The sequence below is a fragment of the Salmo trutta genome, unplaced genomic scaffold (assembly GCF_901001165.1).
Source record: "Salmo trutta unplaced genomic scaffold, fSalTru1.1, whole genome shotgun sequence".
Taxonomy (NCBI): domain Eukaryota; kingdom Metazoa; phylum Chordata; class Actinopteri; order Salmoniformes; family Salmonidae; genus Salmo; species Salmo trutta.
This window is the reverse complement of record NW_021822992.1, coordinates 696,259-716,029: the sequence shown is the minus strand read 5'-3', so window position 1 is coordinate 716,029 and position 19,771 is coordinate 696,259. Positions and strand designations below refer to the sequence as shown.

Sequence of the window (19,771 nt, the reverse complement as noted above, 5' to 3'; positions counted from 1 at the left end):
TAGGAGGCCCTTGCTTTTGGGTCCTTGCAGACACACAACACAATCACCAAAGCAAATGGGAATCAACAGCAAACTCGTTCCCCATCTCCCCTCGTTCCCCATCTCCCCCGACTGACTGATTGATAGCAGAACCAACCGGTCTAAAGAAATGACTGAAGAATAGTTAATGTGCGTCCCAAATGGCGGACTAGTCCCTTTATAGTGCACTACTTTTGTTTAAAACTAGTGCACTATATAGGGAATAGGGTGCCGTTTGGGCACGTATGCTAGGAGAGGAGGAGAGGAGGGGAGGGGAGGGGAGGGGAGGGGAGAGGAGAGGAGAGGGGAGGGGAGGGGAGAGGTGAGGTGAAGCGGCTGGGTCACATTGTCGCCGTGATTATATAATAGAATTGGCTATTCTCTGGGATAAGGAAGCTTCTAGACCACAGTATTATCTCTCTGGTTGGATTGGAGCTGCTGGTAGAGTGTGTGTGTGTGTGTGTGTGTGTGTGTATAGCAGGAGCATTGTGGTTCACAGATGGGAAGTGGGAGGAGCATTGTGGATCAGAGATGGGAAGTAGGAGGAGCATTGCGGTTCAGAGATGGGAAGTAGGAGGAGCATTGTGGATCAGACATGGGAAGTAGGAGGAGCATTGTGGATCAGAGATGGGAAGTAGGAGGAGCATTGTGGATCAGAGATGGGAAGTAGGAGGAGCATTGCGGTTCAGAGATGGGAAGTAGGAGGAGCATTGTGGTTCAGAGATGGGAAGTAGGAGGAGCATTGTGGTTCAGAGATGGGAAGTAGGAGGAGCATTGTGGATCAGAGATGGGAAGTAGGAGGAGCATTGCGGTTCAGAGATGGGAAGTAGGAGGAGCATTGTGGTTCAGAGATGGGAAGTAGGAGGAGCATTGTGGTTCAGAGATGGGAAGTAGGAGGAGCATTTCAAGCAGGAAACAGGCAGAATGGCAGACGGCACCTGGAAACCAACCGGACTCTGAGCTCGGCTAGAGCGACGCTTCCTTGAACTGCACCCTATTCCCTATATAGTACACTACTGTTAACACTAGCCCTGTGTACGGAATAGGGGACCATTTGGAACACATCTGTTGATATCTGACTCGCTCTATACACTGATTCTCTTCCACTTGTTGGTTCTAGTGTGTTTAGCAGAAATACCAGTTATTATGACCTACTTAACCAAACGTGAGAGAAATGTACATTAAGTTGCAGTGGAGAGGAGAGCTACGTTTAGTTTGGCTATAAACATACATGTTTATTTGGCTGAAGAGTGTTTGAGTCTAGTACTACGAGTCTGCCTTATGAATAAACATGTTTATTAGACTACCAGTCTGCCTTATGAATAAACATGTTTATTAGACTACCAGTCTGCCTTATGAATAAACATGTTTATTAGACTACGAGTCTGCCTTATGAATAAACATGTTTATTAGACTACCAGTCTGCCTTATGAATAAACATGTTTATTAGACTACCAGTCTGCCTTATGAATAAACATGTTTATCAGACTACCAGTCTGCCTTATGAATAAACATGTTTATCAGACTACCAGTCTGCCTTATGAATAAACACATTTATTAGACTACCAGTCTGCCTTATGAATAAACACGTTTATTAGACTACCAGTCTGCCTTATGAAAATACATGTTTATTAGACTACCAGTCTGCCTTATGAATAAACATGTTTATTAGACTACCAGTCTGCCTTATGAATAAACACATTTATTAGACTACCAGTCTGCCTTATGAATAAACATGTTTATTAGACTACCAGTCTGCCTTATGAATAAACATGTTTATCAGACTACCAGTCTGCCTTATGAATAAACAAGTTTCTTAGACTACCAGTCTGCCTTATGAATAAACACGTTTATTAGACTACCAGTCTGCCTTATGAAAATACATGTTTATTAGACTACCAGTCTGCCTTATGAATAAACACGTTTCTTAGACTACCAGTCTGCCTTATGAATAAACACGTTTCTTAGACTACCAGTCTGCCTTGTGAATAAACATGTTTATTAGACTACCAGTCTGCCTTATGAATAAACATGTTTATTAGACTACCAGTCTGCCTTATGAATAAACACGTTTATTAGACTACCAGTCTGCCTTATGAATAAACATGTTTATTAGACTACCAGTCTGCCTTATGAAAATACATGTTTATTAGACTACCAGTCTGCCTTATGAATAAACACGTTTCTTAGACTACCAGTCTGCCTTATGAATAAACACGTTTCTTAGACTACCAGTCTGCCTTGTGAATAAACATGTTTATTAGACTACCAGTCTGCCTTATGAATAAACATGTTTATTAGACTACCAGTCTGCCTTATGAATAAACACGTTTATTAGACTACCAGTCTGCCTTATGAATAAACATGTTTATTAGACTACCAGTCTGCCTTATGAAAATACATGTTTATTAGACTACCAGTCTGCCTTATGAATAAACACGTTTCTTAGACTACCAGTCTGCCTTATGAATAAACACGTTTCTTAGACTACCAGTCTGCCTTATGAATAAACATGTTTATTAGACTACCAGTCTGCCTTATGAATAAACACGTTTATTAGACTACCAGTCTGCCTTATGAATAAACATGTTTATTAGACTACCAGTCTGCCTCATGAATAAACACGTTTCTTAGACTACCAGTTTATTAGACTACCAGTCTGCCTCATGAATAAACATGTTTATTAGACTACCAGTCTGCCTTATGAATAAACACGTTTCTTAGACTACCAGTCTGCCTTATGAATAAACACGTTTCTTAGACTACCAGTCTGCCTTATGAATAAACACGTTTCTTAGACTACCAGTCTGCCTTATGGATAAACACGTTTATTAGACTACCAGTCTGCCTCATGAATAAACATGTTTATTAGACTACCAGTCTGCCTTATGAATAAACATGTTTGTTAGACTACCAGTCTGCCTCATGAATAAACATGTTTATTAGACTACCAGTCTGCCTTATGAATAAACATGTTTATTAGACTACCAGTCTGCCTTATGAATAAACACGTGGGGGGGGGGATGAAGAACAGAATCAAAGCAGTTGCTCTGTGAGAAGACGTTAACCATCGACAGTGGAAACCCATGTTCACAGTTAACCGTTATGTAAATACCAGCTGAAAAGTACTGAGGGGCTTGTCTCCAAGTCAGAGCAGGTCCGCCGTGGCCCAGCGAGACACTGGTGCCGGCCCACAGAGAAGGAAAAGTCTGAGCCTTTCGGGTAGAACACCATTGGAATTTCTCATTGGAAATGCTCCCTTAGAGATCCTCCCTGGTATTTAACCTGGTTCTGTCTGTGTTGCTGAGAGATCCTCCCTGGTATTTAACCTGGTTCTGTCTGTATTGCTGTAAGGCTGAGAGATCCTCCCTGATAATTAACCTGGTTCGGTCTGTGTTGCTGTAAGGCTGAGAGATCCTCCCTGGTATTTAACCTGGTTCTGTCTGTATTGCTGTAAGGCTGAGAGATCCTCCCTGGTATTTAACCTGGTTCTGTCTCTAAGGCTTTGGGTCCATAGTTGCGCTGCTGTCCTTGTTGAACTGCCAGGATGAGACACTGTCTGGCTGGCTGCTGCTTTGTCTGCCTCAACAATGGCCTGGTTCTGCCTGGTTCTGCCAGGGCCTGCCTGGTTCTGCCAGGGTCTGGGGCTGTGTGACGGAGGCTAGCGTGGGGTTGGGTGGGCGCCAAGGCCAGAACCTCTCCTAAATGTGTTCTATCATCTGTTCAATAATCTGCTTTAAACCAGCCTGTAGTCATGGGTTCTCAACTTCAGTCTGAATCACTCCTCCTCCTCTCTCTCCCTCTCCTGTTCGTCCTCATCCTCCTCTTCCTCCCCTCTGTCTCCCTCATGTAGCCTAGCTCCCTCTCCTCTTCCTCCTTCTTCCACTTCTCCCCCTCCTCCCTCTTCTTGTCTCTCTCCTCCATCTATTTATGTTTCCCCCAGTCCTCCTCCCATCAGTGTAACTGTTGCTAAGGCCAGAGCAGCCAGTCACTGAAACCAGCTCCTTTGAGGGTGTCCAGTATGTAGAGAGCCTAATAAATATATGTTCTTTACTGTTGAGTTATTCCTCTTGAAAGGGAATCGCAATGCCTTTTTAAAAGCTCAAGGTCTCATCGTCAAGGAAGGAATGATGATGTCTCTGTCGCCTCTCTGTCGCCTCTCTGTCGCCTCTCTGTCGCCTCTCTGTCGCCGCTCTGTCGCCGCTCTGTCGCCTCTCTGTCGCCTCTCTGTCGCCGCTCTGTCGCCTCTCTGTCGCCTCTCTGTCGCCACTCTGTCGCCTCTCTGTCGCCTCTCTGTCGCCTCTCTGTCGCCGCTCTGTCGCCGCTCTGTCGCCTCTCTGTCGCCTCTCTGTCGCCGCTCTGTCGCCTCTCTGTCGCCTCTCTGTCGCCTCTCTGTCGCCGCTCTGTCGCCTCTCTGTCGCCTCTCTGTCGCCACTCTGTCGCCACTCTGTCACCTCTCTGTCACCTCTCTGTCACCTCTCTGTCACCACTCTGTCACCTCTCTGTCACCTCTCTGTCACCTCTCTGTGTGTCTTTCTCTCAATTTCAATTTAAGGGCTTTAGCAAGTGAAGTAAATAATATACAAAAGTGAAGTAAACAATAAAATGATCAGTAAACATTACACTCACAGAAGTTTCAAAATAATAAAGACATTACAAATGTCATATTATGTATTTATATACAGTGTTGTAACAATGTGCAAATGGTTAAAGTACAAAAAGGGAAAACAAATAAACATAAATATGGGTTGTAGTTACAGTGGTGTTTGTTCTTCACTGGTTGATTTTTTTCTTTTCTTGTGGAAACGTCTCTGTGTGTGTGTGTGAGAGACCTACCCATTAACTCTTCGTTGACTGTAACCAGCATCTAGTCTCGGGTGATGTACAGGGCTGTTTGGAAATATCCACGCGGGAGTGTTTCACTAGTCAAGTATTTATTTATATTTTGCCTCAGAGGAATAATCAGGGGCGTGCGACTGTAGTTTTCCTTCAGAATAATCCATTAGTGCAACACATTCATCAGGAAATAAATACATTTTTTATCAGATGACAACAGAAGTGCACCGCTGTTTGTCAGCCACAGAGGTAAATGAGCTTATAATGAAAAATAGTATTTTGTTTTGTGTAAAAACGATGCATATCCATCATATTTCTAATGTTTATCATAGAAAGAATGTAGCCAGCTACATTTCCTGATGTTTTTTTTCCAAGTTAATCTTGCGTTTTTAGCTAAAAGCTAGGCTGGACTGAGAACAGTAGCTATACATCAGCCAAGAGCCTCTGCTGATTTTTAAAATGCTCGTTTGCCAATTCTCATCCGAGTGGAGAAGTGCAACTGAAGCATAACATCAGTCTGATGCCGAGCGGGAAATTACAATAACAAGCATTTTACATCTGCAGAATTCTGCATTAACGCGACCCCTTAGTTTAACTTGCTAGTCTTCTAAGTCTTCTAAGACGGGGAAACATACAGTGCATTGGGAAAGTATTCAGACCCCTTGACTTTTTCAACGTTTTGTTACGTTACAGCCTTATTCTAAAATGGGTTAAATAAAAAAATAAAAAATCTCATCAATCTACATACAATACCCCATAATGACATCACAATACCCCATAATGACATCACAATACCCCATAATGACATCACAATACCCCATAATGACATCACAATACCCCATAATGCAAAGAGAAAACAGGTTTTTAGAAACGTTTGTCTGGTTGGGGGATAGATGTTCTGAGTGGGGGGGACTGGTTGGGGTCCAGAATAAGTGTTTGGGGGTAGGTAGGGGGTTTAGAGGCCACAGCTGGCCAATGAGACTCGAATGAATCCTGTCTGTCTGTCTGTCTGTCAATAGCCAGACTGGTGTGTGTCTGTCTCTGGCTGCGTCCTGTGATTGACTGGGATGGTACACACACAAACAGTCCCACTCGGAGTGATGTGTAAATGTGCTGTCTGTCCTAGTTAACCTCCCGGTGCTGTCTGTCTCCAGTCTTCCACTACTCTATTCTGTCTGTCAGTGGGAGGTCAGGGGACCAGCGGTGAGGAATATGGCTGATTCCACAGCACAGAGGGAGATGGTTGATTCAGTCTGCTGTCATGTATTTATAACCCACCTGATGAATGGAAAAAGCAAAAATGTCTCTCCCTCTTTCTGTCCATCCTCTCTCTCTCTCTCTCTCTCTCTCTCTCTCTCTCTCTCTCTCACCCCCCTCTGTCTTTCTGTCTGTCCTCTCTCTCTCTCCACCTCCCCTTCTCCCCCCCACCCTCTCTCTCTTTCTCTCTCTCTCTCTCTCTCTCTCTCTCCCTCTCTCTGTCCATCCTCTCTCTCTCTCTCTCACCCCCCTCTGTCTTTCTGTCTGTCCTCTCTCTCTCTCTCTCTCTCTCTCACCCCCCTCTGTCTTTCTGTCTGTCCTCTCTCTCTCTCCACCTCCCCTTCTCCCCCCCACCCTCTCTCTCTTTCTCTCTCTCTCTCTCTCTCTCTCTCTCTCTCTCTCTCTCTCTCTCTCTCTCTCTCTCCCCCCCACCCTCCCTCTCTCTCGCCCTCTCCTCTCCTCCACCTCTCCCCTCTAGTCCAGTATCAGATGGAGATGATGCGATCTCTTCGTCATGTCAACATTGACCATCTTCATGTGGGCTGGTACCAGTCCACCTATTATGGATCATTTGTCAGCCGGGCCCTGCTGGACTCTCAGTTCAGTTACCAGCACGCCATCGAGGAGTCTGTCGTGCTCATCTACGGTAAGTAATCCGTCTGACACACACACACACACACACCTCACACACACACACCTCACACACACACACACACACACACACACACACCTCACACACACCACACACACACCTCACACACACACACACCACACACACCTCACACTCACACACACCACACACACACACCTCACACACACACGCGCACAGAAACAAATGAATGTAATCTCCTCTTTCTAATAAGTGTATGGATGTTTTAATTCTGAGAACAGAGAGTGACGTGTCCAGATGATGTCCACTCTAAATAGGGTCAGGGTTGGTAATATACTCAAGCTTTCATTGGTACAAACACAGCTTTGAGACAGACTGTTTTTGACAGGGTTTTCTCAGGCCTCGTCCTAGTGTCATGTCACCTACAGCTACAGTGACTTCAGAAAGTATTCACACCTCTTCTGACTTTCTCCACATTTTGTTGTTACAAAATGGGATTCAAATGTATTTAATTGTATTATTTTTATTTTTTTTGTCAATGAACGACCATAAAATATTTCTGTCAAATTTGGAAGAAAGATGAAATGTCTTTGTAAGTAACTCCAGTGTATATTTGTCTTTTGTGTTTTCGGTTATTGGAAGGTGAATTCATCTCCCAGTGTCTGTTGGAAAGCAGATTAAACCAGGTTTTCCTCCAGGATGTTACCTGTGATTAGCTTCATTATGGTTCTTTTTACCCTAAAAAAACTCCCTAGTCCCGACGTACTCAACTGGAGGACCGGACCCAGACCCAGAACCGGGTCAATGCGGACCGCAAGTCCCGAAAAAAGTTTAAAAGAAATATACAGTACCAGTCAAAAGTTTTGACACGCCTACTCATTCCAGGGGTTTTCTTTATTTTGACTATTTTCTACATTGTAGAATAATAGTGAAGACGTCAAAACTATGAAATAACACGTATGGAATCATGTAGTAACCAAAAAAGTGTTAAACAAATCAAAGTATATTTTAGATTCTTCAAAGTAGCCACCCTTTGCCTTGATGACAGCTTTGCACACACTTGGCATTTTCTCAACCAGCTTCACCTGGAATTCTTTTCCAACAGTCTTGAAGGAGTTCCTACATATGCTGAGCACTTGTTGGCTGCTTTTCCTTCACTCTGCGGTCCAACTCATCCAAAACCATCTCAATTGGGTTGAGGTCGGGTGATTGTGGAGGCCAGGTCATCTGATGCAGTACTGAAACACTCTCCTTCTTGGTCAAATAGCCCTTACACAGCCTGGAGGTGTTTTTTGGGGTCATTGTCCTGTTGAAAAATTAAAGATTGTCCCACTAAGTGCAAACCAGATGGGATGGTGTATCGCTGCAGAATGCTGTGGTAGCCATGCTGGTTAAGTGTGCCTTGAACTCTAAATATATCACAGACTGTGTCACCAGCAAAGCATTCCCACACCATCACACCTCCTCCATGCTTCACGGTGGGAACCACACATGCAGAGATCATCCGTTCACCTACTCTGCGTCTCACAAAGACATTGCAGTTAGAACCAAAAATCGCAAATTTGGACTCATCAGACCAAAGGACAGATTTCCACAAGTCGAATGTCCATTGCTCATGTTTGTTGGCCCAAGCAAGTCTCTTCTTCTTATTGGTGTCCTTTAAAAATAACCAGGCAAGTCAGTTATGAACAAATTTTACAATGACGACCTAACCCGGACAACCCTGGGCTGAGTGGCGCAGCCAATTGGATTCCTGATCACGGCCGGTTGTGATAAAGCCCAGGATCGAACCAGGGTCTGTAGTGACGCCTCTAGCCCTGAGATGCAGTACTTTAGACCGCTGTGCCACTCGGGAGCCCAAAAATAGTAGTGGTTTCTTTGCAGCAATTCAACCATGAAGACCTGATTCATGCAGTCTCCTCTAAACAGTTGATGTTGAGATGTGTCTGTTACTTGAACTCTGTGAAGCATTTATTTGGGCTGCAATTTCTGAGGCTGGTAACTCTAATGAACTGATCCTCTGCAGCAGAGGGAACTCTGGGTCTTCCTTTCCTGTGGCGGTCATCATGAGGCTGGTAACTCTAATGAACTTATCCTCTGCAGCAGAGGGAACTCTGGGTCTTCCTTTCCTGTGGCGGTCCTCATGAGAGCCAGTTTCATCATAGTGCTTGATGGTTTTTGCGACTGCACTTGAAGAAACTATCAAAGTTGTTGACATTTTCCGGATTGACTGATCTTCATGTCGTTAAAGTAATGATGGAGTGTCGTTTCTCTTTGCTTATTTGAGCTGTTCTTGCCATAATATGGACTTGGTCTGTTACCAAATAGGGCTATCTTCTGTATACCACCTCTACCCTGTCACAACACAACTGATTGTCTCAAACTCATTAAGACGGCAAGAAATTACACAGATTAACTTTTAACAAGGCACACTTGTTAACTGAAATGCATTACAGGTGACTACCTCATGAAGCTGGTTGAGAGAATGCCACGAGTGTGCAAAGCTGTCAAGGCAAAGGGTGGCTACTTTGAAGAATCTCAAATGTAAAATATTTTTTAATTTGTTTAACACTTTTTTTTTGGTTACTACATGATTCCATATGTATTATTTAATAGTTTTGATGTCTTCACTGTTATTGTAGAATGTAGAAAATAGTAAAAAATAAAGAAGAACCCTGGAATGAGTCGGTATTTTATTGTTACTCCGTTGGTCTTCGACCCATGGTATCATATAAACACACATAAGACATGGAAGAATTTGTAGAATTGCAGGAAATTAGCTTTAAAACAGGGAGAGAGAAAAAATCTGCCCCATGCAAAATGTGTAGAAAACATAATTCCACTTTGACGTTATGGGTTACTGTTGGAAGGCCAATGACAAAAAAAAAAAATATATATATATATAAATTTGATCCATTTTAAAATCAAGCTGTACCACAACAATGTGTAAAAAGTCAGAAATGGATGTGAACACTTCCTGAAGGCGCTGTACATAAATGAGGTTTGATTGATCACATGACCCAGGTCATGTCCTCTGCTGCCTCTGTCAGTAGCTGTGTTTCAGGACGTCTTCATGATGGTCTGAATATGATAAAGACTTGAACATCTTGGCCATGTTCTGTTATAATCTCCACCCGGCACAGCCAGAAGAGGACTGGCCACCCCTCAGAGCCTGGTTCCTCTATAGGTTTCTTCCTAAGGTTCTGGCCTTTCTAGGGAGTTTTTCCTAGCCACCCCTCATAGCCTGGTTCCTCTCTAGGTTTCTTCCTAGATTCTGGCCTTTCTAGGGAGTTTTTCCTAGCCACCCCTCATAGCCTGGTTCCTCTCTGGGTTTCTTCCTAGATTCTGGCCTTTCTAGGGAGTTTTTCCTAGCCACCGTGCTTCTACACCTGCATTACTTGCTGTTTGGGCGGTTTTAGGCTGGGTTTCTGTACAGCACTTTGAGATATCAGCTGATGTAAGAAGGGCTTTATAAATACATTTGATTTGATTACATCCTCATGCTATTGCTCTGACAGGTCTTCCTCCATTAGTCCCCCTGTCCTCAGACATCTTCAGGGTGACCTCTGTCCCAAATGGTTACCCTGTTCCCTCTATAGTAGAGCACTAGTCTTTTAGTTACCAGCGCTCTGTGGGGACGTGTTCCTCAGTTTAACAGTTGAACACTTGAACATGACAGAAGAGACTGATGTTCCCTGACTGTGTGTCAGGAAGACCAGCAGTTCATAACTCACTCAGTCTTCTGCATGTTTAATGAGGGACCACTGTTAATCCATTGGATATCAATAATGAAGTGAATACCTAGGATTCATTCCAAATGGCACCCTATTCCCTATATAGGGCTCTCTGGTCAAAAGTATATATATAGGGAATAGGGTGCCATCTCTATAGGGAATAGGGTGCCATCTATAAAGGGTATAGGGTGCCATCTCTATAGGGAATAGGGTGCCATCTATAAAGGGTATAGGGTGCCATCTATATAGGGAATAGGGTGCCATCTATAAAGGGTATAGGGTGCCATCTATATAGGGAATAGTGTGCCATCTATGTAGGGAATAGGGTGCCATCTATGTAGGGAATAGTGTGCCATCTATGTAGGGAATAGGGTGCCATCTATATAGGGAATAGAGTGTCATCTATATAGGGAATAGGGTGCCATCTATATAGGGAATAGGGTGTCATCTATATAGGGAATAGGGTGCCATCTATATAGGGAATAGGGTGCCATCTATATAGGGAATAGGGTGCCATCTATATAGAGTGCCATCTATATAGGGAATAGGGTGCCATCTATATAGGGAATAGGGTGCCATCTATAAAGGGTATAGGGTGCCATCTATATAGGGAATAGGGTGCCATCTATAAAGGGTATAGGGTGCCATCTATATAGGGAATAGGGTGCCATCTATAAAGGGTATAGGGTGCCATCTATATAGGGAATAGGGTGCCATCTATAAAGGGTATAGGGTGCCATCTATATAGAGTGCCATCTATATAGGGAATAGGGAATAGGGTGCCATCTATAAAGGGTATAGGGTGCCATCTCTATAGGGAATAGGGTGCCATCTATAAAGGGTATAGGGTGCCATCTATATAGGGAATAGGGTGCCATCTATAAAGGGTATAGGGTGCCATCTATATAGGGAATAGTGTGCCATCTATGTAGGGAATAGGGTGCCATCTATGTAGGGAATAGTGTGCCATCTATGTAGGGAATAGGGTGCCATCTATATAGGGAATAGGGTGTCATCTATATAGGGAATAGGGTGCCATCTATATAGGGAATAGGGTGTCATCTATATAGGGAATAGGGTGCCATCTATATAGGGAATAGGGTGCCATCTATATAGGGAATAGGGTGCCATCTATATAGAGTGCCATCTATATAGGGAATAGGGTGCCATCTATATAGGGAATAGGGTGCCATCTATAAAGGGTATAGGGTGCCATCTATATAGGGAATAGGGTGCCATCTATAAAGGGTATAGGGTGCCATCTATATAGGGAATAGGGTGCCATCTATAAAGGGTATAGGGTGCCATCTATATAGGGAATAGGGTGCCATCTCTATAGGGAATAGGGTGCAATCTATAAAGGGTATAGGGTGCCATCTCTATAGGGAATAGGGTGCCATCTCTATAGGGAATAGGGTGCCATCTATAAAGGGTATAGGGTGCCATCTATATAGGGAATAGGGTGCCATCTATATAGGGAATAGGGTGCCATCTATATAGGGAATAGGGTGCCATCTATATAGAGTGCCATCTATATAGGGAATAGGGTGCCATCTATATAGAGTGCCATCTATATAGGGAATAGGGTGCCATCTATATAGTGTGCCATCTATATATGGAATAGGGTGCCATCTCTATAGGGAATAGGGTGCCATCTATAAAGGGTATAGGGTGCCATCTATATAGGGAATAGGGTGCCATCTCTATAGGGAATAGGGTGCCATCTATATAGGGAGTAGGGTGCCATCTATATAGGGAATAGGGTGCCATCTATATAGGGAATAGGGTGCCATCTATATAGGGAATAGGGTGCCATCTATATAGGGAGTAGGGTGCCATCTATATAGGGAGTAGGGTGCCATCTATATAGGGAATAGGGTGCCATCTATATAGGGAATAGGGTGCCATCTATATAGGGAATAGGGTGCCATCTATATAGGGAATAGGGTGCCATCTATATAGGGAATAGGGTGCCATCTATATAGGGAATAGGGTGCCATCTATATAGAGTGCCATCTATATAGGGAATAGGGTGCCATCTATATAGAGTGCCATCTATATAGGGAATAGGGTGCCATCTCTATAGGGAATAGGGTGCCATCTATATAGGGAATAGGGTGCCATCTATATAGAGTGCCATCTATATAGGGAATAGGGTGCCATCTATATAGAGTGCCATCTATATAGGGAATAGGGAATAGGGTGCCATCTATAAAGGGTATAGGGTGCCATTTATATAGGGAATAGGGCGCCATCTATATAGGGAGTAGGGTGCCATCTATATAGGGAATAGGGTGCCATCTCTATAGGGAATAGGGTGCCATCTATAAAGGGTATAGGGTGCCATCTATATAGGGAATAGGGTGCCATCTATATAGGGAATAGGGTGCCATCTATATAGGGAATAGGGTGCCATCTATATAGAGTGCCATCTATATAGGGAATAGGGTGCCATCTATATAGAGTGCCATCTATATAGGGAATAGGGTGCCATCTATATAGTGTGCCATCTATATATGGAATAGGGTGCCATCTCTATAGGGAATAGGGTGCCATCTATATAGGGTGCCATCTATATAGGGAATAGGGTGCCATCTATATAGGGAATAGGGTGCCATCTATATAGGGTGCCATCTATATAGGGAATAGGGTGCCATCTCTATAGGGAATAGGGTGCCATCTATAAAGGGTATAGGGTGCCATCTATATAGGGAATAGGGTGCCATCTATATAGGGAATAGGGTGCCATCTATATAGGGAATAGGGTGCCATCTATATAGAGTGCCATCTATATAGGGAATAGGGTGCCATCTATATAGTGTGCCATCTATATATGGAATAGGGTGCCATCTCTATAGGGAATAGGGTGCCATCTATATAGGGAGTAGGGTGCCATCTATATAGGGAATAGGGTGCCATCTATATAGGGAATAGGGTGCCATCTATATAGGGAATAGGGTGCCATCTATATAGGGAGTAGGGTGCCATCTATATAGGGAGTAGGGTGCCATCTATATAGGGAATAGGGTGCCATCTATATAGGGAATAGGGTGCCATCTATATAGGGAATAGGGTGCCATCTATATAGGGAATAGGGTGCCATCTATATAGGGAATAGGGTGCCATCTATATAGGGAATAGGGTGCCATCTATATAGAGTGCCATCTATATAGGGAATAGGGTGCCATCTATATAGAGTGCCATCTATATAGGGAATAGGGTGCCATCTATATAGAGTGCCATCTATATAGGGAATAGGGTGCCATCTCTATAGGGAATAGGGTGCCATCTATATAGGGAATAGGGTGCCATCTATATAGAGTGCCATCTATATAGGGAATAGGGTGCCATCTATATAGAGTGCCATCTATATAGGGAATAGGGAATAGGGTGCCATCTATATCGGGAAAAGGGTGCCATCTATAAAGGGTATAGGGTGCCATTTATATAGGGAATAGGGCGCCATCTATATAGGGAGTAGGGTGCCATCTATATAGGGAATAGGGTGCCATCTCTATAGGGAATAGGGTGCCATCTATAAAGGGTATAGGGTGCCATCTATATAGGGAATAGGGTGCCATCTATATAGGGAATAGGGTGCCATCTATATAGGGAATAGGGTGCCATCTATATAGAGTGCCATCTATATAGGGAATAGGGTGCCATCTATATAGAGTGCCATCTATATAGGGAATAGGGTGCCATCTATATAGTGTGCCATCTATATATGGAATAGGGTGCCATCTCTATAGGGAATAGGGTGCCATCTATAAAGGGTATAGGGTGCCATCTATATAGGGAGTAGGGTGCCATCTATATAGGGAATAGGGTGCCATCTATATAGGGAATAGGGTGCCATCTATATAGGGAATAGGGTGCCATCTATATAGGGAGTAGGGTGCCATCTATATAGGGAGTAGGGTGCCATCTATATAGGGAATAGGGTGCCATCTATATAGGGAATAGGGTGCCATCTATATAGGGAATAGGGTGCCATCTATATAGGGAATAGGGTGCCATCTATATAGGGAATAGGGTGCCATCTATATAGGGAATAGGGTGCCATCTATATAGAGTGCCATCTATATAGGGAATAGGGTGCCATCTATATAGAGTGCCATCTATATAGGGAATAGGGTGCCATCTATATAGAGTGCCATCTATATAGGGAATAGGGTGCCATCTCTATAGGGAATAGGGTGCCATCTATATAGGGAATAGGGTGCCATCTATATAGAGTGCCATCTATATAGGGAATAGGGTGACATCTATATAGGGAATAGGGTGCCATCTATATAGGGAATAGGGTGCCATCTATATAGTGTGCCATCTATATAGGGAATAGGGTGCCATCTATATAGGGAATAGGGTGCCATCTATATAGGGAATAGGGTGCCATCTATATAGGGAATAGGGTGCCATCTATATAGAGTATAGAGTGCCATCTATATTGGGAATAGTCTATATAGGGAATAGGGTGCCATCTATGTAGGGAATAGGGTGCCATCTATATAGGGAATAGTCTATGTAGGGAATAGGGTGCCATCTATGTAGGGAATAGGGTGCCATCTATGTAGGGAATAGTGTGCCATCTATGTAGGGAATAGTGTGCCATCTATATAGGGAATAGGGTGCCATCTACATAGGGATTAGGGTGCCATCTATATAGGGAATAGGGTGCCAACTTTATAGGGTGCCATCTATATAGGGAATAGGGTGCCATCTATATAGGGAGTAGGGTGCCATCTATATAGGGAGTAGGGTGCCATCTATATAGGGAATAGGGTGCCATCTATATAGGGTGTCAATTATATAGGGAATAGGGTGCCATCTATATAGGGTGCCATCTATATAGGGAATAGGGTGCCAACTATCTAGGGTGCCATCTATACAAGGAATAGGGTGCCATCTATATATAGGGTGCCATCTATATAGGGAATAGGGTGCATCTATATAGGGAATAGGGTGCCATCTATATAGGGAATAGGGTGCCATCTATATAGGGAATAGGGTGCCAATTATATAGGGAATAGGGTGCCATCTCTATATAGGGTCCCATCTATATAGGGAACGGTGCCATCTATATAGGGAACATGGTGCCATCTATATAGGGAACATGGTGCCATCTATATAGGGAATAGGGTGCCATCTATTTTGGGAATGGGGTGCCATCTGTATCGGGAACGGGGTGCCATCTGTATCGGGAACGGGGTGCCATCTGTATCGGGAACGGGGTGCCATCTGTATCGGGAACGGGGTGCCATCTGTATCGGGAACGGGGTGCCATCTGTATCGGGAACGGGGTGCCATCTGTATCGGGAACGGGGTGCCATCTGTATCGGGAACGGGGTGCCATCTGTATCGGGAACGGGGTGCCATCTGTATCGGGAACGGGGTGCCATCTGTATAGGGAACGGGGTGCCATCTGTATAGGGAACGGGGTGCCATCTGTATTGGGAACGGGGTGCCATCTGTATCGGGACAGAAGGACGAAGCATCTCTGTCCACACAGACAGAAGGACGAAGCATCTCTGTCCACACAGACAGAAGGACGAAGCATCTCTGTCCACACAGACAGAAGGACGAAGCATCTCTGTCCACACAGACAGAAGGACGAAGCATCTCTGTCCACACGGACAGAAGGACGAAGCATCTCTGTCCACACGGACAGAAGGACGAAGCACCTCTGTCTACGCGGACAGAAGGACGAAGCACCTCTGTCTACGCGGACAGAAGGACGAAGCACCTCTGTCCACACGGACAGAAGGACGAAGCACCTCTGTCCACACGGACAGAAGGACGAAGCACCTCTGTCCACACGGACAGAAGGACGAAGCACCTCTGTCCACACGGACAGAAGGACGAAGCACCTCTGTCCACACGGACAGAAGGACGAAGCATCTCTGTCCACACGGACAGAAGGACGAAGCATCTCTGTCCACACGGACAGAAGGACGAAGCATCTCTGTCCACACGGACAGAAGGACGAAGCATCTCTGTCCACACGGACAGAAGGACGAAGCATCTCTGTCCACACGGACAGAAGGACGAAGCATCTCTGTCCACACGGACAGAAGGACGAAGCATCTCTGTCCACACGGACAGAAGGACGAAGCATCTCTGTCCACACGGACAGAAGGACGAAGCATCTCTGTCCACACGGACAGAAGGACGAAGCATCTCTGTCCACACGGACAGAAGGACGAAGCATCGCACGAGGCAATCTGACAACTTCAGAAAACGATTTGGCCGTGCCAGACATTTCATGGCTAGAATCCACAGCAGGGCCCCACAGGGGAACTATTCATACCCGTTGACTTATTCTACATTTTGTTGCGCTACAGCCTGAATTCAAAATGGATTCCATTTATTTAAAACAAAAAAAGGTCACCCATCTTCACACAATACCCCCATAATGAAAAAGTGAAAACATGTTTTTTTGAAAATGAAATATTTAATTTATATAAGTATTCTCACACACACACACACACACACACACACACACACACACACACACACACACACACACACACACACACACACACACACACACACACACGAGGCAATACTTTGTAAAAGCACTTTAGGCAGTGATTACAGTGGAGAGACTTTCTGCGATGTCTCTAAAAGCTTTCCACACCTGGAGTGTGTAAAACACCACTATTATTTTTTTAATGATTCAAGCTCTGTCAAATTGGTTGTTGATCATTGCCATAGATTTTCAAGTAGATTTAAGTCTAAACTGTAACTCGGCATCTCAGGAATATTCACAGTATTTTTGGTATTCATCTCCAGTGTAGTGTTGGCCTTGTGTTTTAGGTTAATGTCCTGCTGAAATGTGAATTAATCTCCTACTGTCTGGAGGAAAGCAGAACCAGGTTTTCACCTGCGCTTAGCTTCATTAAGTTTTTTTTATCCTGAAAAACTCCCTAGTCCTTAGCGATTACAAGCATACCCATAACATGATGCATCCACCACTATGCTAGAAAATATGTAGACTGGTACTCAGTAATGTGTTGTATTTGCCCCAAACATAACACTTTGTATTCAGGACCAAAAATCTATTTGCGTTGCCAAATGTTTTGCAGTATTACTTCAGTGCCTTGTTGCAAACAGGATGCATGTTTTGGAAAAATTGTTAGCTGTCATTTCGGTTAGCATTGTGGAGTAACTATAATGAACAAAAATATAAATGCAACATGTAAAGTGTTGGTCCCATGTTTCATGAACTGAAATAAGATCCCAGAAATGTTCCACGCGCACCAAAAACATCTGAAATTGTGCACAAATATGTTTACATTCCTGTTAGTGAGCATTTCTCCTTTGCCAAGATAATCCATTCACCTGACAGTTGCAGCATATCAAGAAAGTGATTAAACAGCATGATCATTACACAGGTGCACCTTGTGCTGGGGACAATTAAAGGCCACTCTGAAATATTAAAATGTGCAGTTGTGTCACACAACACAATGACACACATGTCTCAAGTTGAGGGAATGTGCAATTGGCATGCTGACTGCAGGAATGACCACCAGAGCTGTTGTCAGAGAATTTAATGTCTGTCAGGAAGACCAGCAGTTCATAACTCAGTCTTCTTCATGTTTAATGAGGGACCACTGTTAATCCATTGGATATCAATAATGAAGTCAATACCTAAGATTCATTCCAAATGGCACCCTATTCCCTATATAGGGCTCTCTGGTCAACCAGTAGTGCGCTATATAGGGAATAGGGTGCCATCTATATAGGGAATAGGGTGCCATCTATATAGGGAATAGGGTGCCATCTATATAGGGAGTAGGGTGCAATCTATATAGGGAGTAGGGTGCCATCTATATAGGGAATAGGGTGCCATCTATATAGGGAATAGGGTGCCATCTATATAGGGAATAGGGTGCCATCTATATAGGGAATAGGGTGCCATCTATATAGGGAATAGGGTGCCATTTATATAGGGAATAGGGTGCCATTTGGGATGCAACCCGCTCTAAATGGATCAAAGCGCCTCAGAGGAATCTCAATTATCACAGTTAGAGAGGAAGTAGTGAGGGGAAATGGCTTTTTATAACACAGAGAGGAAGTAGTGAGGGGAAATGGCTTTTATAACACAGAGAGGAAGTAGTGAGGGGAAATGGCTTTATAACACAGAGAGGAAGTAGTGAGGGGAAATGGCTTTTATAACACAGAGAGGAAGTAGTGAGGGGAAAATGGCTTTTTATAACACAGAGAGGAAGTAGTGAGGGGAAATGGCTTTTATAACACAGAGAGGAAGTAGTGAGGGAAATGGCTTTTATAACACAGAGAGGAAGTAGTGAGGGGAAATGGCTTTTATAACACAGAGAGGAAGTAGTGAGGGGAAATGGCTTTTATAACACAGAGAGGAAGTAGTGAGGGGAAAATGGCTTTTATAACACAGAGAGGAAGTAGTGAGGGGAAATGGCTTTTATAACACAGAGAGGAAGTAGTGAGGGGAAATGGCTTTTATAACACAGAGAGGAAGTAGTGAGGGGAAATGGCTTTTTATAACACAGAGAGGAAGTAGTGAGGGGAAATGGCTTTTTATAACACAGAGAGGAAGTAGTGAGGGGAAATGGCTTTTTATAACACAGAGAGGAAGTAGTGAGGGGAAATGGCTTTTTATAACACAGAGAGGAAGTAGTGAGGGGAAATGGCTTTTTATAACACAGAGAGGAAGTAGTGAGGGGAAATGGCTTTTATAACACAGAGAGGAAGTAGTGAGGGGAAATGGCTTTTATAACACAGAGAAGAGTGAATGCTTTATAGTAAGAGTGAGGGGAAATGGCTTTTATAACACAGAGAGGAAGTAGTGAGGGGAAATGGCTTTTTATAACACAGAGAGGAAGTAGTGAGGGGAAATGGCTTTTATAACACAGAGAGGAAGTAGTGAGGGGAAATGGCTTTTTAAAACACAGAGAGGAAGTAGTGAGGGGAAATGGCTTTTTATAACACAGAGAGGAAGTAGTGAGGGGAAATGGCTTTTTATAACACAGAGAGGAAGTAGTGAGGGGAAATGGCTTTTTATAACACAGAGAGGAAGTAGTGAGGGGAAATGGCTTTTTATAACACAGAGAGGAAGTAGTGAGGGAAATGGCTTTTTATAACACAGAGAGGAAGTAGTGAGGGGAAATGGCTTTTATAACACAGAGAGGAAGTAGTGAGGGGAAATGGCTTTTATAACACCTGGTTCATTAACATGTATGACTCAAACTGGATTCATTGACGTGTAGGAATCAAAGTCAACTTTAATCTTTCCCATCTGTGAAGTAAACAAATAATATTTATGTTTACTTGTCAG

At 43.7% G+C, this 19,771-nt stretch overlaps 2 protein-coding genes across 2 annotated transcripts in view; both read left to right on the top strand.

The window, feature by feature from the left end:
* Positions 1-19,771, top strand: part of LOC115187885 (CUB and sushi domain-containing protein 3-like) — a 1,475,978-nt gene that overhangs the window by 902,332 nt on the left and 553,875 nt on the right.
* The window catches only part of LOC115187958 (eukaryotic translation initiation factor 3 subunit H-like), an 82,597-nt gene that overhangs the window by 31,615 nt on the left and 31,211 nt on the right, over positions 1-19,771 (top strand). Inside the window, exon 3 of the mRNA XM_029747050.1 lies at positions 6,590-6,757. Coding sequence (XP_029602910.1) covers positions 6,590-6,757 — 168 coding nt within the window. The remainder of the gene's footprint in view (positions 1-6,589; positions 6,758-19,771) is intronic.